The sequence below is a fragment of the Daphnia pulicaria genome, chromosome 4, assembly GCF_021234035.1.
Source record: "Daphnia pulicaria isolate SC F1-1A chromosome 4, SC_F0-13Bv2, whole genome shotgun sequence".
In the NCBI taxonomy this organism is placed as follows: Eukaryota; Metazoa; Arthropoda; class Branchiopoda; order Diplostraca; family Daphniidae; genus Daphnia; species Daphnia pulicaria.
Genome location: NC_060916.1, coordinates 14,458,690 through 14,478,861, shown reverse-complemented (window position 1 = coordinate 14,478,861; position 20,172 = coordinate 14,458,690). Strand labels below are relative to the sequence as shown.

The 20,172-nt window shown below is 39.4% G+C and overlaps 5 protein-coding genes across 6 annotated transcripts; 4 read left to right on the top strand and 1 right to left on the bottom strand.

Moving 5' to 3' along the window:
* Positions 1–101: 101 nt before the first annotated feature.
* LOC124337470 (protein FAM91A1-like) lies at positions 102–3,771 on the bottom strand. Its single transcript, XM_046791467.1, has 12 exons — positions 3,566–3,771; positions 3,419–3,503; positions 3,153–3,362; positions 2,921–3,068; positions 2,809–2,845; positions 2,647–2,747; positions 2,405–2,564; positions 2,086–2,341; positions 1,857–1,981; positions 1,252–1,792; positions 838–1,185; positions 102–774 (listed from the first exon to the last, which is right to left on the bottom strand). The coding sequence occupies exons 1-12, from the start codon at positions 3,635–3,637 to the stop codon at positions 380–382; spliced, it is 2,478 nt and encodes an 825-aa protein (XP_046647423.1). The 5' UTR covers positions 3,638–3,771; the 3' UTR covers positions 102–379.
* Positions 3,772–3,984: 213 nt separating this feature from the next.
* Positions 3,985–7,641, top strand: LOC124337469. The gene is made up of 5 exons (XM_046791466.1): positions 3,985–4,682; positions 4,749–5,855; positions 5,929–6,817; positions 6,890–6,958; positions 7,023–7,641. Exons 1-5 carry the CDS (start codon positions 4,143–4,145, stop codon positions 7,472–7,474), a joined length of 3,057 nt encoding a protein of 1,018 aa, XP_046647422.1. The 5' UTR covers positions 3,985–4,142; the 3' UTR covers positions 7,475–7,641.
* A 431-nt stretch (positions 7,642–8,072) lies between these two features.
* Positions 8,073–9,128, top strand: LOC124335917 (exosome complex component CSL4-like). The gene is made up of 5 exons (XM_046789427.1): positions 8,073–8,228; positions 8,288–8,406; positions 8,502–8,571; positions 8,628–8,806; positions 8,891–9,128. Exons 1-5 carry the CDS (start codon positions 8,186–8,188, stop codon positions 9,095–9,097), a joined length of 618 nt encoding a protein of 205 aa, XP_046645383.1. The 5' UTR covers positions 8,073–8,185; the 3' UTR covers positions 9,098–9,128.
* A 36-nt stretch (positions 9,129–9,164) lies between these two features.
* On the top strand, positions 9,165–12,381 carry LOC124335916 (protein SERAC1-like). 2 transcript variants are annotated; one of them, XM_046789426.1, is made up of 14 exons: positions 9,165–9,328; positions 9,408–9,733; positions 9,817–9,941; positions 10,012–10,128; positions 10,193–10,460; positions 10,533–10,720; positions 10,830–10,948; positions 11,121–11,222; positions 11,321–11,448; positions 11,507–11,665; positions 11,737–11,883; positions 11,938–12,007; positions 12,075–12,203; positions 12,261–12,381. In XM_046789426.1, the coding sequence occupies exons 1-13, from the start codon at positions 9,261–9,263 to the stop codon at positions 12,172–12,174; spliced, it is 1,917 nt and encodes a 638-aa protein (XP_046645382.1). In that variant the 5' UTR covers positions 9,165–9,260; the 3' UTR covers positions 12,175–12,203; positions 12,261–12,381. The 2 variants fall into 2 exon arrangements, with proteins under 2 accessions (XP_046645382.1, XP_046645381.1); XM_046789425.1 differs by having other exon boundaries at positions 12,075–12,381.
* Positions 12,382–12,496: 115 nt separating this feature from the next.
* On the top strand, positions 12,497–16,260 carry LOC124338546 (mitoferrin-1-like). The gene is made up of 6 exons (XM_046792635.1): positions 12,497–12,809; positions 13,472–13,742; positions 13,928–14,164; positions 14,226–14,287; positions 14,356–14,457; positions 14,851–16,260. The coding sequence occupies exons 1-6, from the start codon at positions 12,690–12,692 to the stop codon at positions 15,175–15,177; spliced, it is 1,119 nt and encodes a 372-aa protein (XP_046648591.1). The 5' UTR covers positions 12,497–12,689; the 3' UTR covers positions 15,178–16,260.
* Positions 16,261–20,172: the final 3,912 nt, after the last annotated feature.

The window sequence follows — 20,172 nt, the reverse complement described above, 5'->3', positions numbered from 1 at the left end:
ATGATTGGTGAAATTTGCACAATCTTTAGTGTGAGCAATCACATAGCCATAAGTCAATTTTCAACTACACTGATAAAAAAGTTACAATTAGTAGAAATCAATTAGCATGAAATAACCGTTTATTTTGACGAACAATTTCTAAAGATCTCTTGACTCGTGATTCACAATGACGGTTCCAATTGGGGCTAACGAAAAAAAAATCTTCTGTAATGTAATATTTAATAAGACTGTAAGATAACCATAAATTGACACCAGAGCCTCAAGGCAATTACACTTAATAAGTTTTGCATATGCAGGGAATGTGTGGATCACATTATATAAGTTGGTATGTTTTGTTTCAGTTAACAACAATAACATTTTTTTTTTAAGAATGCAGTTATCAGTTGATATTCCCTTCCCATGAATGTAATTTGCCATCATGGAAGAAGAGGTTTTTTGTGGGTAAAACGATATCCGACGCTACTAGTTTCCCTTCGACCGAAATGTCTACGTTGTGCCGAATGAACTCCATTAAACTTTCGGACAGAGCTTTTTGCACTTTCATTAGAGAATCTAGAGTTTCTCGTTGCCACAATTTTTGGCTGGTAATTCGATCACAAACCTCACTATTTAATTGCGAATCGAATAATGGAATGCCAAAATCAACATTCAAAATGGTCCAGTCAGCTTCGTTCCATTTTTCCAAATGGACTTTGGCACGAAGATTCGACGGTTCACTAACTTCGTCCACCATACTGTCCAACTCCTCGCGCAATATTTCAGCGCACGAAGAATCTGGAGATACGAAGCTAGTTTATCGACAGAGAAAAATGATTTTTGAATGATTAATTTGTATACCTTTAATGCCATTAATGGGTGAGGACGAAAACGTTGAACTCCTGCTTCTGTGGTCGGATCCATCGGTGATATCGGATGGTTTATCCAACCCAAGATTGATCATGGTTATAAAACCACAACTATTCTGCAAATTCAACTCTTGGCGAACCCGTTTAACAGTAGGGTGACTCATCCAAACATCCTCTTGTGTAGATTTCCCTTCCGTTTGGTTTAAAAAAGGGAACGGTATGTGCAATTTTTCCTGTTGACGTTGAGCACCATAACCTTGTATCATGAGAGCCGAATGGGTCAGCGCTTCGTTTAATACCACTAAAGCATTTGAAGCTGGAACCAGTCCAGAATCGTGGCCTGTATGATCCAATAATTTGTGGTTAGGAAAGCGACTTTTCTCTGTTGATAAAGTTTAAAAATTACCCCATGGAGTTAAAAGTATTCGATCAAATCGATGAAAAACGTTTGGCAAACGACGAAGACGTGTGCCTTTGGCTAGTAACAAAGTCGGCGGTCCTTGTTGAGTTAGTTGATACAAAAAGAGTTTAAACCAAGGCGATGTGAATTCGGGAGAAGGTGGACCCCAAAATGGCGGGAGGCCGTCAACAGAGCCAGAACGAACTTCAAGGCTTAGAGGAGCCATTGCAACCAGAAGATGATAGTTCTTGTGCATCAATCGGCTATAGATCTCGGCGTCAAGCGATTGTAAGCTTTCAACACGAATGAGATCCAGACCCCCGCTCCAAGTACTAGTCCCACTACTTGTATCATTCTCCAAAACCGGACGGGGCTTCCTCAAAAACTGGACGGTCGAGCGTAGGGTTAGCGCGTGCTCAAAGTAGCGCTGGGCTTCTCCTTCACTGTCGTCAGTACAGATTCGATCAAGTTCTATCAATAAACTGTCTAGGGATTCATCGGACAGCTTGCCGACTTCAAACATGGTGACAGCATGACTTTTAAGACCCTGTCAAACAAAAAAAGTTGTGATGCCATTTAACCATCTAAAGTTTACGAGTGGTAGGCTGTACCGGAGATAAGTTTCCCATCATCAGAAATGCTGTCAGTGTTGAGTCAAACAAAAAAGCGATTCTTTTCTGTTCTGCACCTAGCTCTTTGTCTATCTCATCCGCAGCTGGGCCAACAGGACGATGGACTAAATAATAATAATTATTATTATAAAAAAATATTTTTTAAATTTTATTTTAAATAAATACGAATAAAAAAACATAAATTAAAATAAAAAGAAGAAATTGTTACCTTCCTTCTCCACCGGTAAAGGTGTGCCGAGTTCAGCTAAAGCGGCAGCGAGCTCGGCCAAGAGAGGATCTTCATCAGATTGTACTGAACTAACAGATGATGTCCGGTTGGGAGATGTGTTAAGAACATTTTTCCATGATGGATGAAGTGTACCGGGTTCCAATTCAGCATTCTTCTTACGAGCAAACCCCAAGCGGCAGTAAAGTGAAACGGCATTTTTCACTTGATCTACGCCAATTTGTAGGACATTGGCCAACTAAAACCGTTTGTCTTAATAAATAGGCAAAATAAATTATTCTTTAGAACAAAGGTACAGTACCTCTCCAACACTCGTCTTTTCATCCACGGAGACAAATATTTTATACAGCAAAGTTTCAAAATAGTCCCCCAGTACACGATTCATAACAAAACCCTCCAGTGGTGGGACTGAAATATGATCACTGGCATCAATAGGCACTTCAAGGTACACCAAACCCTTGCTAAATAATTAATAAATTTTTACTCATGAACATTAAACATCATAAGAGCTTGCCCAATCATGTTGCAATAAATAAGAATTACCCATAAAGGTTGTGCAAATCATTGTAATTCAAAGTTCCTGCTTTGCGTGGACCATTGTCAATTATACAATCTATTAAGCACTTGTCGCCTTCAGTTGCAATCTGCAAACACATTTTAAATCTATAAAGTGTTTCATTGTAAAACTAAAAGAAAAGTTTAGACCTTTATATCATCCTCAGTTATGGAACCTGTGTGAACCCTACACAATTAAAAATAAACAATGTTAAAACAGGAATCAAATTAACAAATTAACCTAGAAAACAAAAAAACTTACAACCACCAAGGCTCTATCATCATTTTTTGTACAGGTTTTGTTGGGAGAAATTCTCTAGCATTCCTTTTTCTGAATAACTTCCTCCCAGAACGACTTTGGTTCATCAAATCAATATATTGGTTTCTTCCTATTCCAAGAAGCCTTAGACCTATCAGTAAATGACATAAAAAAGTATATTGAATCATAAGTGTTATTGTATACATTTCAAATGTTTTATGTTTTCTTTACTTACAGTCTGCTGCTGTAAAATTTGGAAGTGCATCATAGCTTCTTTCTTGTAACATAATAGCTTCAACCATAGAAACATAGTACTGAAATGGAGTGACTCTCAGCCCTCTTACCATAACATCAGATAAATGGTATGGGTACAAAACAAGATGCACCCTACTGTATTCAAGTAGTTCCTCATAATATCTCTCTTCATCCTTTCTTACATGGCGCACTGGAAAATGATTCTCATTAAGATGAGTATTTAATAAAATAATACAATTATGTTACCTAAGTTGCCTTTATAACGAAGCTGATTTTTAATGCTATGTGCAACCACACATTTATCATACTCTTTATATGATCCACCTAATAACTGAGATAAAACATGTCACTACCTGTCAAAACACTGTCTCATATTGTTTCATATATTCTTACTTGTTTCACATTTTGAGGAAGCTTTGTCCAGGGACAATTCTTTTGAATGTGAGATTCTACTTCCTGATTCATGGCATTGATTAGAAAACACCTCAGTAACTTAAAAGTTTAATGCGAAACCACAGAAATTGTTGAAGAGGAAGGAATGAATGTTAAACACAAGAAATATCTAGCAGACTATTTTTTCCAATCGAACTGAATTTGGAACTAGCGGTGGCGATTAGTAACTAAAGAACCGTACTTTTATCGAAAATCGAAATAGGTCATTTAACTACCTTTTTGATATTCCTCATTTATCTGTTGCAATAATAAAGAAAAAAAAATATTTAGATGTAAATTATCATTTATCGTCACTTATCATATCTTTTCGTCTGCTTATATAAGTATATAACGCCATCTATCATCTTTAATACGAATTAGTTTTTTCGTTTTGTAAACACGTGGAAAAAAATGACTTAAATGAGTGGTATGAATTGGAGGTAGAACGAATAATCGGATAACTGTGGTCTGTGCAAGTGAAACGTTATACAACCTTTTCAACTAGTATTCGTTTTAAGAATTTGGATTTGTGACGAAAATGACGAAGCATCTCGAGGGAGTTCTGGATAGGAAGTTTTATGATTTGTCCGAAGCATACAAATCACGTGGAGAACTTGTCTTCGATAATAACATTGCAACGCAAAGTGAAGTAGAAAATTCTGGAGTTCAATATCCCCAAAAGCAGGATGGTAGAACTTGCCAAACTGAGGGACCTGATTTTGAAACATCACCCAAGTTAGCAGCCTTCATCGATGAAAATATCATTGGAAAAAAAAATTATTTTGTGAGTCCTTTCGGAAAGAGAAAAGTAGTTTATTGTGATTACACTGCCTCAGGAAAGTCGTTGCATTGCATTGAAAACTATATTATGAATGAAGTCCTACCTACATATGGAAATACCCACACAACTTCTTCAGTAACTTCTTTGCAAACAACTCTGTTTCGTCATGAGGCAAGAGAAATCTTCAGAAATGCACTTGGAGCATCTGAAGATGATGCTGTGATATTTGTAGGTAGTGGCTGTACTGGAGCCGTTCACAAGCTAATCAATGGACTGGATCTCACCGAACCACCAATTGTAAGTTATCAATTAAACAAAATGTGTCCAACAAACATTTTTAGCCTGTAATCTATTTTAATCTAGGTGTTTGTAGGTGCCAATGAACATCATTCCAATCTTATACCATGGAGGGAAATAGCGGCAAAAGTCGTTCGTATCAAGGAAGATTCAAATGGCCTTCTGGACATGTCTGAATTGGAATTTTCATTGACAACAGCAAAAAAAGAGAATCGGAAAATGATTGGCTGTTTTTCTGCTGCGTCTAATATTACTGGTACTTTGTATCAGGATATGCAGATAACCGTACTACTACGTCGATTCGGAGCTCTTTCTTTCTGGGATTACGCGACGGCTGCTCCATATGTCAAAATAGCTATGAATCCCACCACTGTTGATTATCCATCAGGTGTTGCTCATAAGGATGCGATATATTTCTCTATGCACAAATTTGTTGGTGGCGTACAAACTCCGGGGATCCTCGTTGTCAAGAAGTCTCTACTTCAAAATCATATTCCCAACGGTGCTGGAGGAGGGACTGTATTCTTTGTAGACAGAGAAGCTCATCTGTATTTGCGCGATGCAGAAATGAGAGAAGAAGGGGGAACTCCAGCTATTGTGGAAAGTATTCGAGCTGGTGTAGTGCTAAAATTGAAGGAAAATGTCACATCTGAGTGGATTATGGAGCGCGAAGAAGACCTCGTTCAACTCGCTTATACAAAATGGAAAAGCATTCCGGAACTCATTCTTCTTGGAAGTACAAAAGCACCGCGGTTGGCGGTTTTTTCGTTTATGGTTCGTAATTTAGCTACTGGATATTATTTACACCACAATTTCGTTTGTGCTTTACTGAACGACATGTATGGAATCCAAGCTCGTGGAGGCTGTGCTTGCGCCGGCCCGTACGCTCAAGATTTACTTGGAATTGACGAAACTCTCTCTCATCGTTATCAAGAAATTCTGGTCGAAGATAACCGTTTGGACCGAACACATCTGCGGCGTAAAGAAGAGCATTCATGCTACGAAATTCTCCGTCCGGGGTTTGCACGCTTAAATCTACCTTACTTTGCTTCCGATTCGGAAGTCGAATTTATCATAAATGCAGTTATTGCTGTTGCTAAAAACGGCTGGACCATGTTGCCTCATTATCAAATGAATGCCGAAACTGGCGAATGGCATCATCACACTCAGTTGGTCAGTAGCCTATTTGTTTTTCCGGTTATTTTACGTCTGTACTTTAACTTACATTTGCAAAATTTATTTTTAGTCATTCAAGAATCGAAAATGGATTGGTAATATTGACTTCAATCTAGGCCATATGATCGTCCGCCATCCTAGAGTTCCTGACACACAAGATGCACCGACTGACTACGACGATTGCCTAAGACAAGGAGAAGAAATTTTTGCACGAGCTTTGCAAGTGACTTCAACGATGATTATTCCAGATCAGCGGCAAGGTTTCAATACTGAAGCGTCTGAGCTCCGATGGTTTCTTTTGTCAAGTGAAGCCAAAGATCTTCTTAGTGGAGTTGTACTGCCAAAGATCGTGACGCCTTTCCATCCACGAGAATATGCCTCTAGTATCCATGAATACCATTTACAACATTACTCCACCGTTCCATCCCGTAGAAATGGGTCTAAAATATCTACCGACGAAATCACACCCATGGTAGAACGGAACGGAGATAATGAAACGGAAGAAGACTACCGGTACGTTGAAAGCAAGGATAAGGATAAGGACTGCTACGACGATGAATCTCCAGACGAATCAGAAAGCTTCTTAATGGACGCTCTCAATTTCGACGATGATGAAGATGAAGAGTCGAGAGCACTGGCTATGAAAACCATTGCGAGGAATGCGAGTTCACGACTGTGGATGTCACCAATGAAAAACATTATGAAACCGACATTGGAGGCACTATTGCGTTACAAGATGATCAGCAACGGTGATCGTGTGCTCGTTTGCGTTTCTGGCGGAAAGGACTCGCTCTCTCTTCTACACACCCTTCGTCAGTACCAGAAACAGAGTAAAGGATTTGGCATTAGTTTTGATATAGGGGCCATAACTGTTGATCCTGGAAGCTCCTCGTATGACCCTTCACCACTTATTCCTTACATGGAACAGCTTGGGATTCCTTACTTCTATGAGCGACAATGTATTAAATATCCTACTTGACAGGGCATTACAAACGCCTTTAATATTCTTCATTCTTTTTTTGCTTTGTTAGGTATCATCACAAAAGCCATGGATATCCCCGACGTCGATTCTATTTGCAGCTTTTGTAGTAGGCTAAAGCGTAAGTTTTGTTTTTGATCAAATGTGTGTAAATATACATCATTCTTATTCTAATAATTCATTAGGAGGCCGGATATATGCAACTGCGCGAAATCATGGTTTCAATGTAATAGCCTTAGGCCAACATTTAGATGATTTAGCTGAGAGCTTTCTTATGTCGACCTTCCACAATGGACGCCTGAGGACCATGAAAGCCGCTTACGCTAATCGCGAGAGAGATTTAAAAATCATACGGCCGTTCGTCTACGTTCGGGAAAAAGAACTTCGCCAATTTGCCAGCGAGACTCGTCTTCCAGTTATACCAGAAAACTGCCCTGCTTGTTTCGAAGCTCCTAAGGAAAGACATCGAATAAAACAGCTTCTAGCTCAACAGGAACTACTCTTCCCCTGCATTTATCTCAACATCAAGACTTCTATTCTGCCCTTAATGAGTATTGATCAACCCTTTGTCGAGAAGAAACTCTTTGGGAAACAAAGTTACATAGAGAAAAAGGGTAAAAAGAGTGAGCGAAGTTGAAATTGTTTCAAACCACTACGGTCTAAAAAAGAGTTTTTTTTTTAAAGCTTAACATGGGATAAAATTGCTTTAGCAACAATGATTTTGTGGCTCAGTTTAAGTTGGTTTAAGTTACTTCGTGGTTTATATCGTGTGTTGGTATTAATAATACATGAAAATTTAAAGCATCATGTTCTTAATTCAAAGATGGAGAGATATTTGACGATTACTCGTTACTTAAAATCCGACCCCTCACTTCGCTCAAGAGTTTCGTTCTAGGTCCGACCATGGTATAGGAATTTAGGGGTAAGAACACTCCTCTCGGATTCCCCTATCCCTGAAGTGTTGTTTTCAGGAATGTAGTTGGCGCTGCAAACCACGTAGTCGAGATTGTTAGGGAGGTATAGACCTTATTAGTATCTAAAGGTATGGGTCAAGCCGACCCCTTAGAGGCGCGTTGCAGTGTGAAGGGGTGCCCAGAGAACAGAGATCCAGATAATATTGCATATAAATTGCGAACAAATCGTAAACAGCCCTTGCTAACGCTGGTAGCTGACAATTTACATAGCATTCATTTGGATTGGAAAAGGCTACCAAAAGCCGTCACCAGATGGGTGTTTTAACAGTGCAATAGCCCTGTTGGACCGGCATGCATGGCATGGCACACACACGATAGAGGTCACGGGCCCAGCCGCCCAGCAGTCGACGTTTTAATCATTTCTAACTTCGAAAATGACGAATAAAGAATCAGACAAATGTTTAATATGCACTCCCGGTAATATTTAAAAAACATATTTTTTAGTTGTCATTTTGTTAAATGTTTGCATTTTTCAGGACAACGCATATGTCTGTCGGATAACCAATATATTGGAGGAGCCGGAACTTACACAAGACAAGGTTATATCACATCATGTTTAGCAGGTGTTGTTAAAGTAACTTCACAACCTGATAAGGTTAGTGGTTAATCAGTGAAATTAGATCAGTGAAACAATTCATTTGGTGTGAATTAATGAATTTCTGAATATTATGTGCCAACTTTTTTTCCTAGAGAATCCTGATAGAGGTTAGAAGTGGTAAAGAACAGACAGTTGTTCCATCTGCTGGTGATGTGGTCACAGGTACTGTTTGAATTATGTGTTGAATTTTGTGAATTTCATCTTAAACTTTTAAATAGCCAGAGTAACACAAATAAACCCCCGCTGGGCACGATGTGCCATTTTGTGTGTTAAAGACATTGTATTGGCAGAACCCTTTAGAGGACAGCTAAGGAAAGAAGATGTTCGTGCTACAGAAAAGGACAGGGTTGAAATGTACACATGTTTTCGTCCCAATGACATTATTTTAGCAAGAGTGGTAATTATTTGATTCTGATCATTATTTCAACTGTAAAATGAGTATGATTTCTCAAATGACATATTTTTACATGTTGCTGTATAGCTCTCATTAGGTGATGCCCATTCCTATGTTTTGTCAACAGCAGAAAATGAATTGGGTGTTGTTATAGCATACAGTGAAGAAGGTACTCCTATGGTTCCAGTAGGATGGCAAGAAATGCAGTGCCCAAAAACTTATGTTAAAGAATTGAGAAAAGTTGCTAAAGTTTCGCCAGAAACAATTTCAAACGAAAATGCAACAGGCGTCTAGATGATATTAATACACGAAATTTGACAACAGAGTTTTTCGGATTTTATTTTTTTGGTGTTTTGTCGACTGCTTGCTTTTTTGTTCAATTCAATTTTTTTTCCCCAAGTTCCTTTTTGGCTTTTTGCTAATCATAATTTAAAGTTCTTTCAAGCATGTACATAAAATGAGGAAACATCGCCAAGTGAAATGGAAAAATTGGCCGAAATCTCTAGCTGTCATTTTTGTAATTGGGTACGTATTTCAATTCCTAGTGAATTTTTGTAATCAGCAAATGTAGAAAACTAAAATGTATCTTTTCTTTTCTATGAAGAGGAGGAACTGCTCTGGCATACCAAATTCATTCTTTAAACCGCCGGTTCTCATCTTTATTATCAGATGCCGCAGTTGAGAGAGAACGTCAAAAGGCTGGGTGCTATATTGCCGTTCCTCAAACTGTAATTGAAACTGAGATTCATTCTATGACCTCTAAACTGAAAAATGTTGAACAAATGGTGGAGACTTTCATTAAAGGACCAACACATCTTGGTCTTGATTCAAATCCCTGGCATCTTCTTCGAATTCTTAAATCAGAACTCCCTTCGCATACTCAAGAACACTCCACTGCTTTAAAAACATTGGCTACATCACATTATAATGGTATCTTAAAATATATTATTTACAGATTATGGTTATGGTTATAAAGCATAAAATAACTGCTGATTATTCTTTATATAATACAGTTGGATTATCACAGCAAATTGCCCAAGCATGTGATTTCAGGGTTAGTGTCAAACTGGCAAGAACAAAAAATGTTAACCTAAACTTGTTCCTACAACCCCCTGCTTACATAATTTCAACCTCTGAGGTTCTAAATTATATATTTAAAAGCTTATAAATTATACGTCTTTTAAACAATCATACATCCTCTATTATAGCCCATAGAAGATGTCTTAAACCACATTCTTAACAAAATTCCTACCTCCAATCAACACACTTGTGCTACATATTTTCTTAGCATTGCTCAAAAAATTACTGAAAAAGACAAAGATGAAGTAAGTATTTCATTTATTTAGTAGTTGATGGAACTTGTATAATATGATTCATTTGTTATTCCAGGAATTCAATCTTAGATGGGATCCTGATACTGCTAGAATTATACATCCGGGAAACATTGTTCAAATCGTAGAGCTGTACTTACAAGCTTTATTGGAACTGTCTCGTTCATTCGAATCCTCAATTATAATGGTGCAAAATGGACTTCTTGTCGCGCTCTGGCGAGTCGTGCATATGTTCAGCAAGGAAGCAGCGCTCAAAGCATTGTGTGTTAATATAATTGTGAACATCTCTTTATTCTCTCAGCTCCATCATCAGATTTTTCAATCAGGTATACTGTATAAGAATTAAAAACGTAATAAATGTTACGTAAAAAATTAACTTAACCTAAAAAATTAAACAGGTTGGATTGGCCTTTTAGCAGAATTTTTTGGTCCTCAACATTATTCTCTAAATTTAGCTGCTGGAAAAGCTCTAGCAAATATGGACCAAAATAGCCGCAAATGTGGAGTATATGATAGATCAGTTTACCTGCTGCATCCGTTGTACGAGGATAAGGATGAAAGCAGGAAACCTTGCGTTAGACAAAATGTAAGTTGGTCAAATTACGCTATGTTTTTGCTAGTCTCATAAATGTTTACTAATTTTCTTTACATTGCTTGTTAACATTTCATTCATATATCGCATCGACACTCGACAGGCAAAAAAATGTAGCATGGATGTTATTTTCGTTCATGGACTTCTTGGAGGGGTGGGATGGACTTGGCGGCAGAGTGAACTACTCGGCATGAATAGCGACTATAGCGAATGCTGGCCAAGGTATAATAATAATAATAAGCTATGATGTCATGCTGGCTCACTAGGTAAAGTTTATGATTACTCATGTGCGAGTCGTTAAGATTAACCATATAAGAAGAAGTTGTGTTGACCCGCTACACCCTTGTAATCTTTATTTATTTACTAATTTTAATGGGAATTGATTATTTTACAGGGACTGGTTACCAGCTGACATTCCTGATCTCCGAATTCTAGGTGTCGATTATGCGACTTCTCTGTCACACTGGAAGAGTCGATGTCCTGATGATGCACGTAGGTAATGGAAGCCTTAAAATCGGGACAAGGGGGATTTGTATTGGTTGCTTTGAGACAAAGTAGAAATCTTAACCTGTTATAAATCATTTATTACAATAGGAGTGCAATCAATTCTAGAGCAGACCAAATATTGCTTTCACTTAAGCTAGCTGGAGTGGGAAGTCGACCTATTGTTTGGGTTGGACACTCCATGGGAGGCTTGCTATTGAAACAACTTCTAGTGAACGGTAGGGTGTTGTGAATCCGCTCTCTTCGAAAAATTCACTAGCTTTTATTCTTCCCTAGCTTCGAAATCTACTGATCCTGAGCTACAGAATATAGTCAGGAACACAAAAGCATTGTTAATGTTAAGCGTCCCACACGACGGATCAAGTGTAGCAACCTTGAATCTACCTGCGCGTTTCCTTCTGCTTCCTTCTGTAGAAGTAGAAGAATTAAGGAAAGGTGAGTAAAAGACGATGTTGTAATACTACTTTTTGTTTCTTTATCTACAGAGAATTTCTTGTGCAATGCAGGCTCTAACATACTAGATAATCTGAACTTAGAGTTCAAGAACTTGTTGCTAAAATTCCCAATAGCAATTGTCAGTCTAGTGGAAACCAAAGCAACGCTAGTACAACCATGGGGAATTGAGTTCAAATTTGTGGAACCAAATTCTGCAGGTAAATACATACTTTATATGTATATACATTTTTTGTTAATCTCTTGATTTTTAGATTTACTTTCCGTTGGTGAAGTTCATTATTTACCTGTTGACCATTTTGAAATTTGTAAACCTCTTAATAGGTATAATTTCATCTTTATCGTCTTAAGTTTTTGTTTAATATCCGAATCTTTCATTTTTTTAAATTAGAAATTCATTTATCTATCAGCGCCTTATTAAGCTGATTCTGGGAGTTCGGGTAGGATCTTCACCAAAAGACCTAGTTCTCACACTACCTGAACATAAATAGGAGATTTTAACCATTCAACTAGTACCAATGTATGTTTGAATAAAGTGACGAATGATTCAAAATGTATCAAATTATTTACTATTTAGATTTAATGCCAAAATAAGAATAACTGGGAAACTGGCAATGCCATTTGAAAATACTCAACATGTGTATTTACAATTTTAAATTCATGACACATTTTTTTTGACAAAATAAAATGAGATGGAATTAAAATTAGTAATACATAATTTTTTTTTATTTATCTATTGTCATGATTTTTATATTTTAGAATCCTCGAAAGCCCACGTGTTTATTTTACAGGCAACATTGTGCGGCTGTTGTGTACTGTCGTCTGCTTGTACAGATCACAACTAAAAGTAAAAACTAAAAAAGTAGCAGGACTACTAAACGAAAGGAACCTTGGAAAATTCGAAGGAGTAGAAGAAGTTGTATCATTCGATTGGGCGCTCTCGATGGTAAACCATCGAAGTCAATCTCATCCTCTCACTCATTCCAGTGTTTATCTCTCGTAAACGATGGCTGAATTCGACGAATACGAGTCTTTGCCTACCTCGAATTCCACTACACACATGATTGCTGGTTCCATGGCTGGAGTTTTAGAGCACTGTGTAATGTATCCAATCGACTCTGTCAAGGTAATTTAGATGAGAATTAAACCTTAATTTTTAAGCCAAATAACTATATAGTTGGGTGGGACTTGGGAGAAAAGTTATCGTTCAGTCTGTACTAGTCTAATGCATTCCATGTTTCCATAATTAGAATTTTCCCTAAATTTCTTATTCAGTATGCTAGCACGTGATGGACATGGATATCAAATATTGGATGCATTCATAATAACCTGTCTTTAGACAACAAATATATTTTTTCTGGTTTCTTTTCTGGAGGCTTATTCACATTTATGCCTTTTACATTTACGCCTTATTCACATTTATACTTTCTCTCAACGTAAAAAGTCGAAATGGGCGAAAAAAATATTTTATTTGATGGTCATATCTTGATCCGGGAGTGTGCTTATGACGAAGGATGTAGCTTTATCACTGTGACCTGTGTCTCTCAGTCGAAACTTTCCACATCAACTTGTGGCTCAAGTTGCACTGTTAGTACGCCGGACAGCTGATAATGATAGTGGGGTTGATAGCGCGGTTCTATGTTTATGATAACTATTGGCCATCCGAAGCTAGCAGTGTGTGAAACGTTGATAAAGCCAATAAAAACATGAACTTTGGAAGATTTCAAAATATTTCTCAAAAGTGCCCTCTCATTCCATTTGATTAATATACTGTTTTATCTCATGCAGACCCGTTTACAGAGTCTTGTTAGCGCCAATCGAAGTCTCGGGTCAGTCCTGGTGACTATGATGAGAGATGAAGGGGCATTGAGACCTCTTCGCGGCATTGGAGTCACGGTGGCCGGAGCTGGACCAGCTCACGCCTTGTACTTTGCTGCCTATGAGCGATTGAAAGTTGATTTCACATCGACAGGCTCAGCACATCATAACTACTTGGCTCAGGGAGCAGCTGCCTCCGCCGCCACTGTTCTCCATGATGGAATTATGACGCCAGCGGAAGGTATCCATCACGTTTCCGACAAAGTTTATGCGTGTAGCTGTAGCTATGACAAATCTAAATGATCTGATGACCGACTGTCTGTTTCCTTTGAAAAAAAATTTACATGAAAATCCCCTGCTAGGTACATCATATCAAATGTGATGGATGTAATTTGATTTGTTTCGTTTTCTTGGGTGCGCTCACAGTGGTGAAGCAGCGATTGCAGATGTACAACAGCCCCTTCCGGTCCATGACAGAGTGTGCCCTAAAAGTCTATAAGACGGAAGGATTTTCCGCCTTTTATCGCTCTTACGGCACGCAACTCGCTATGAATGTGCCGTTCCAGTGCGTTCACTTCATCGTGTACGAGGCAATGCAAAATGCCACCAACCCCGAACGCACCTACAATCCTTTAGGTCACGTCGTCTCGGGTGGAGTCTCAGGTGCGCTTATTATTTATGTTTTGTAGGAGATATGTAATAACTATCCATTTTGGATTTACAGGAGCCCTTGCAGCTGCCCTTACCACGCCTCTTGACGTCTGCAAAACTCTGTTGAATACTCAGGTAATTCCTTGTTTTCCAGACATCCGATTTCATGTTGAACTTAAATCTAAATTTTGAAATCATTTTAGGAGGCTGAAGTTCTGCAGCGAGCGCAGAAGACGCAAATCAGTGGATTTGTTAACGCCGCCAAAATGGTTTACCGACTGGGCGGTGTGAGCGGCTTCTTTCAGGTGAAAAATTTAATAATTTTGTTCTTGATGGGTCCACACCAGTTAATTTGCAAAAATCAAGCACTATACATCTATGGATCAAATTGCTCAGCCTTTTTAACTCGTAAGCGTCGAATTTCGATTCCGTGGCAATGGTGCATTGCCTTCCTATTCACCTTCCTCCCCTTTTGTTGCCAACAAGGTTAGTCATACGAGTTGCGTGAAATGTGAAATCGCTTCATCGTTGTGCCACCCAGAAACCCGAGTCCTTGAGCTGTTTGTCGAACAGCACCATGACAATCAAGTCGTTTGGGCGGCACAGGCAGTGCCTGTTTTTTTTTAATGATAACATCGAATCAATTCATGCGACATTTTATTAACCAAATTTTCTCAATTTATTCTCTTTGTTTTCAGGGATTGCAAGCGCGTGTATTGTTTCAAGTTCCCTCGACGGCTATCTGCTGGTCCGTCTATGAGTTTTTCAAATATTTTTTGACAAAGAACGGACTGAACGACCAAAGAGAAGGGGGCGGAGTCACGTACGAAAAATCAGACAGGGTCAGCGGAGGCTCAGGAACTGGCTATCCGCTCAATTCGTTGAACGACGTCTCATCTAACAACGCTATCGTTGGCGGTGTGTCTTTGGGGGCTGGCCACGTCCTCATAAAAGAGGACCTACTTCCAACCGGATCTGCCGCCAGCTCTGCTTTGTCAGCCGCCCGTGCCTTGGGTGCTGTTTAAATATTTTTCTTCCTTCTAAAGCAAAGAAGTAGAATGAGAAAAAAACAAACAAATCGCCAAGTATCCCCAATTAAATCCCCAATCTCTAGGTCACGCCTCTCTTTCTCTTCCGTTCCCAAGATCTGTCAAAATTAATAAACACATCTTTCTCTAGCGACAACTCAAATGGCATTACGAATATAAATTTGCACCAGAAAATGTAGCCACAAAAATTACTTGAATTCTTGATGCCATATGAAATTGTCGTTAAAGAAAGTACGTTGAGTTATTTTGATAGCTCCCATTCAATTCTTTTATACATCCCGGCTGCCTTCTTTTTGGATCCTTCTTCGGAAATCATGTCTATGTTATCACATGTTGAGTTAATCATTCTGTAGGAGCACCATAACGATATCGTTATTTGTATCCCTTTTTTTTTTTAATTATTATTGTTCCCCCCTCCTTTTTTTTTCACTGTTCATTTTACGTTTTATCCATTTCCGAAGCAGCTGTTGCCTCGTTGGGGTGATTAGCCTTTAGATGAGGCAGTCCTTCCAGATCTGAGTCTTCTAGTCTGTGATGCTATTTTCCTGTTTTCCCATTTGTTTATTAACTTTGGACGCTTCGCGTTAGGGGGAAATCTGTTTTTTTTTCTTTCATACCAAGTCCCACACCAATCTCTTTTCAAATAACCTCAGCACTTCCTTGCAGAAAGCAACGATGAAGTTATTCTATCACAGTGATAGTGTGTTAAAAATTACTAACCAAATTAGATTAGAAAAAGCAAGAAAAAATTTATTGGCCTTTGAAAAGTCTGGCCGCTAGGTGGCACTTGGGTTCCAGAGTGAACTAAGTTGCCCCGTTCGAAATGGTGCGGTTTTTTTTTCAGCCTTTTAGATTGTTTCCTCCACATTTTCTTAAAATTCGGTGTTGGGATCCTTTTTTAATCGACTCTTTTTTTCCTCACATTCCAGATGATGTAGGAGAACGGGAGAAAAATTAAATGAGACCCAGTTCAAAATTTGTTGGATTTACTTTATTGATACTGTGACGTAATTATCACCCGTTTTCTCCACACCCAACTCCCCCTTATTTTTTTTTTTACAAGCCTTCTGTCGCTCAATGATGTCAATGCCCAGTGACGGTTTACCGAAATTGATGTTCATCAGAAGGTATAGGGGGTGAAGTGAACTGGAAGAGTCTATTGTTTGCGTAGTATCGACGGATATGTATAACGACTAGAAAACGAAACGAAGAAATAAATGCATCAATGTAGGAAAAGATCGATTTCTACTAGCAGGCTTGTTTGGGTTCGTGTGCTATTTAGAAGGTTAACCTACGCTGTGTAATAGAGAGAGTCTACGACCATCCGAGAGTGGCTCGTCTAAACGGTTGACTATATCAATAAATACTTGATCCTTGGAATTAAAACTTCTTCTTTTATTTCTAGTCTTTGTTTTTTTAATTTCAGGAAAAGAAAACTGCCTACGTCGCATGTTTCGCGACTGCTGCTGAAAATAGACAAGAAAAATATTTTTTGCTTTTTTGATTTTTAAAGAAAAGAAAAAAGAGCCATGCCCATATAACTGGCGGTCACAAGCACGCAAGCGTCTCATGTCTCACCCCGAGCGTGCCAGGAGCGCGCGGGTGCGTTCGGATGGATGGCGATAGAAAGAGAGAAGAAAACAAAAACTCTTTCCACTGGAACTTTGTCTACGCCTGTTTAACCTTCAACGTCAGATCCTCTGCCTCGAAGGCCGGGCTGCGCATACCTGTGCCCAACACACGCAGACTCCCATACGACTGCTGGAACGACTCTTTGTAGCTGGACGCGCAATCTCCAGATAGGGCGGAAGGACGAATGAGGAAAACAATCGACTTAACCCTGGTCTTTTTTTGTTTTGTTTTTTCCTCAAGAGAACTGATCATATTATTGTGTTTAGAGGCGTACGAATACGTCGAGTAGAAGAGTCAACAAGAAATAGAAAGAGCCATATGGAGTCGACAGGACTGACAACAGCTGTCGGTAGGTTTGTTATGTAAGAATGTCTAATGTTGTGTTTCTCTCTCTTGTTCACGAAAACTGGCCAGGGGAATAAAAAAAGAGTGGCGCAGTTATGATCAGGAATGGCTGGAAAAATGGCGATTTCGGTGGCCACTAAGAACTGGGTTGTTGCGCAATAGTCCACCACCTGAATAAGGAGAGAAACGTTTTAATATTTCGACAGAGATTTCAATGCGCAAAAGTAAGTCGACTTTAGTAAACAGATGAGAGAGAGAGCGAAGAGAGACAAAGATGGTTCATCATCATCTAGAACTCAAATTGTTTCTTCATCCCCCGAACGAAGCAAAAGTGCTGGTAATTGTTCGCAACTTTCCTGGCTGCTGGCCGTTTGACTTACTATGCAGATCTCATGACAAAATTCAAAAATATAATACAAATCAGCACACACAAAAGCGGAGAAACAGAGAGAGAGATGATGATGTGGCATGAAAGATTCTTATTACTAGGAAGAGCTTAACCCTCTTTTTTATTTTTCTCGGCCACAGCCGCATTGAATGTCATTGTTCATTCATGGTTTTATTTGCGTTCCTACATTCTCGTCCCCATTTTTGTTTGTTTGCCCACAAGAAAAAAAATAAGACGGTCGGGGAAAAAATAAATAAAACAACATGGCGTCACCGTATAGAAAGGGAGAGCGTTTTCTCTTAAACCCTTTTTTTTTTTGGACTGCAGGCTTCACTTCCCAATGACGGAATAGGCAATGGGGAAACATCTGGTCGTAATTTGGCCTTATTTTCTTGTTGTTTTAGTTTTCATTTTGATTGTTATTTTCCCTTTTTTTTTCGTTTTCAGCAAAGACTCACGTTCTTTTCGGCTCGTCTGACGAGCTATTGAATTATTGAACGGGCGTCGATGTGTCACGCTATAAGAGCCGCAAACGACGACGCTAACAGACCGAACAATATTATACAGTTGCATATATTATTACGCGACCAGAAATGAAAAATAAACATTTTCAGACGGTCCCTGGAATTGACCATCAAATCAAGTTGCACGGTGGAAATGGGATGCGCGCAAAAACACAAACAGACGGCGGCGGGCACTCTCACTCGTGACGTGTGTTTGATTATATAGGCATAATACTTCGAGTCACGATGGTCCACCATGTCTGAACCGAACCGAACCGAACCGGGAAAAAAAAGAGGGTCTCTCTTATCTTATCGCCGTGTGTGCGGCCGTGCGCAACTTTCTTGACCCTGTTCTTCCCGTACGTTGGTGTCTATTGTTGCCAAAAATTCACGCACACGCTATTTGGAAAGAGAGAAGAATAGAAAACGATGCTATCCGACAAAACTCGTCAAATGATGGCGAAGTTGGTTGTGCCGACAGGTCCGTGTGACCGTGTCATCCCATCAAGATGATAAGATGGCGTGGAATTTTTCATGAGAGAGGCCGGGGTCGTCCACTTTCCCGCTCAAGGGATGAGCCGCCCGGATCCTATCACTGGGAATATCAAAGTGAGACGCTGGTGAAATCTGACTGAACGACTAGGTCATTTTCCACACAAAAATAAGTAAATCATTCGACAAAATCGACAGAGAGAAATTACTGGCATATGCAACAGAACGGACCAAATAATAATTAGAAGAAAAGTTATAAGAAAAAACCTGTTTGCTTTTATATTTCCACGCTCCAGCAATGCCGAAAAAGAAATAAAGAAAAACGGACACACATGGCACAGCAGTCAAATTCGTTCATATGAATTTATTGTTTCGGGTTTTTCTTTGTTTTTTCGTTTTTCCTCAGACTTTCTATCTGCTTCTTTTTCCTCGCATTATACAATTGAGAGGGTTGTTGTTGTTGTTGTTGTGAAGGTGGACAACAGTGCTCACTCAATTGGGAGATGGTCTTGTTTGGCTGTTGGGTTCGTGCAAGTGAAAGTGAACGCGCCGCCGCCGCTCTGTCGCAATACCACCACCAGTTCCCCCCCCCCCCCCACCAATCCCGTCACGTTTGTTACATTGTATACGTCACGTTCTTTTTTTTCCCTCTCTATTTTGCTCAACATCTCTTTCCGCCCGGCGCTCGCTCGCCCATTTCCCATCATGCATCTTTTCTTCCTATGTCAGACATTGACGCAATATCCTAATTTACATGGCTGACATCTTTTCGTTGGTGCCAAAAAATTGCGCTGGGGTTTCCGTGACGGATGTTTGGATCCAGGTTGCGAGATCGAAAGGTGAGAGCCGCAACGACGTCACAGAAATTTTCGGGACCAACAAGGAAAAAAAAAAAAAAGTCGAAACCAAAAAAATACCATCCCCGAAATGGGCAAGATATGGGGGGGAAAGTTGAATGCCGCAGGAGAGGAAGCTGAAGAATGACGCAACAACAACAACCGGCATAATACAAAAAAATTAAATAAAATAAATCCGGAGGAGGGTGATAATAATATTTTAGTATTTTTCTTTTATATGATTATTTGTTCACTCTCTCTATCAATAAAGATTGGCCATCTTTCGTTCGGTCTTGTTAGATTCGGTACATTTTGACGCAACTATAGACTCGCTTGTGCGCTGCTGCTGGCGACCCTGCCAGAATCTAGAAGTCGGTCAAAGTCAGCAGCGCGGTGTTTAAGACTCTCGGTCAAAGGTTCTCATTGGGAAATCAAGGTAAGAGTCCAAAATTGGCAGTCGGTTCGTTTCGACATGTAACGTAAAGTCCGCGCGCGGCCCTTTCTCTTTTTTTTTTCTTCTTCTTCTTGGCTTGTCTAATAACACACAGGTGTGTGCGCTGCCGGCTGGATTTGACGCTCTTGGCAGCTCTTTTTTTTCAGACATGGTAAATGCGGATCCCCAGCAATATCCCGTTCGTTCGTGTCCATGTTGACCGAGTCCCCCACTTTTTGTATTTATTATTAGCTCGGCTATAAAGCGCCAAACTCTAGACTCTCGGCCAGTGCAGGTGGATAAATAGAGAAAGCGATCTGTTTAGACGATGAGAGAGAACTC

Excerpts from the sequence above, each read along its gene's own strand:
- LOC124337470 (XM_046791467.1), bottom strand. The coding sequence starts at position 3,637 with ATGAATCAGGAAGTAGAATCTCACATTCAAAAGAATTGTCCCTGGACA. Across the intron at positions 2,846-2,920 it reads ATGATAGAGCCTTGGTGGTT|GGTTCACACAGGTTCCATAA; the intron begins GTAAGTTTTTTT and ends TTAATTGTGTAG. Across the intron at positions 2,748-2,808 it reads TAACTGAGGATGATATAAAG|ATTGCAACTGAAGGCGACAA; the intron begins GTCTAAACTTTT and ends ATGTGTTTGCAG.
- LOC124337469 (XM_046791466.1), top strand. The coding sequence starts at position 4,143 with ATGACGAAGCATCTCGAGGGAGTTCTGGATAGGAAGTTTTATGATTTG. Across the intron at positions 4,683-4,748 it reads ATCTCACCGAACCACCAATT|GTGTTTGTAGGTGCCAATGA; the intron begins GTAAGTTATCAA and ends ATTTTAATCTAG. Across the intron at positions 5,856-5,928 it reads GGCATCATCACACTCAGTTG|TCATTCAAGAATCGAAAATG; the intron begins GTCAGTAGCCTA and ends ATTTATTTTTAG.
- LOC124335917 (XM_046789427.1), top strand. The coding sequence starts at position 8,186 with ATGACGAATAAAGAATCAGACAAATGTTTAATATGCACTCCCG. Across the intron at positions 8,407-8,501 it reads TAACTTCACAACCTGATAAG|AGAATCCTGATAGAGGTTAG; the intron begins GTTAGTGGTTAA and ends TTTTTTTCCTAG. Across the intron at positions 8,807-8,890 it reads ACATTATTTTAGCAAGAGTG|CTCTCATTAGGTGATGCCCA; the intron begins GTAATTATTTGA and ends GTTGCTGTATAG.
- LOC124335916 (XM_046789426.1), top strand. The coding sequence starts at position 9,261 with ATGAGGAAACATCGCCAAGTGAAATGGAAAAATTGGCCGAAATCTCTA. Across the intron at positions 9,329-9,407 it reads GCTGTCATTTTTGTAATTGG|AGGAGGAACTGCTCTGGCAT; the intron begins GTACGTATTTCA and ends TTTTCTATGAAG. Across the intron at positions 9,734-9,816 it reads GGCTACATCACATTATAATG|TTGGATTATCACAGCAAATT; the intron begins GTATCTTAAAAT and ends TATATAATACAG.
- LOC124338546 (XM_046792635.1), top strand. The coding sequence starts at position 12,690 with ATGGCTGAATTCGACGAATACGAGTCTTTGCCTACCTCGAATTCCACT. Across the intron at positions 14,165-14,225 it reads CGTCTCGGGTGGAGTCTCAG|GAGCCCTTGCAGCTGCCCTT; the intron begins GTGCGCTTATTA and ends TTGGATTTACAG. Across the intron at positions 14,288-14,355 it reads AAACTCTGTTGAATACTCAG|GAGGCTGAAGTTCTGCAGCG; the intron begins GTAATTCCTTGT and ends AAATCATTTTAG.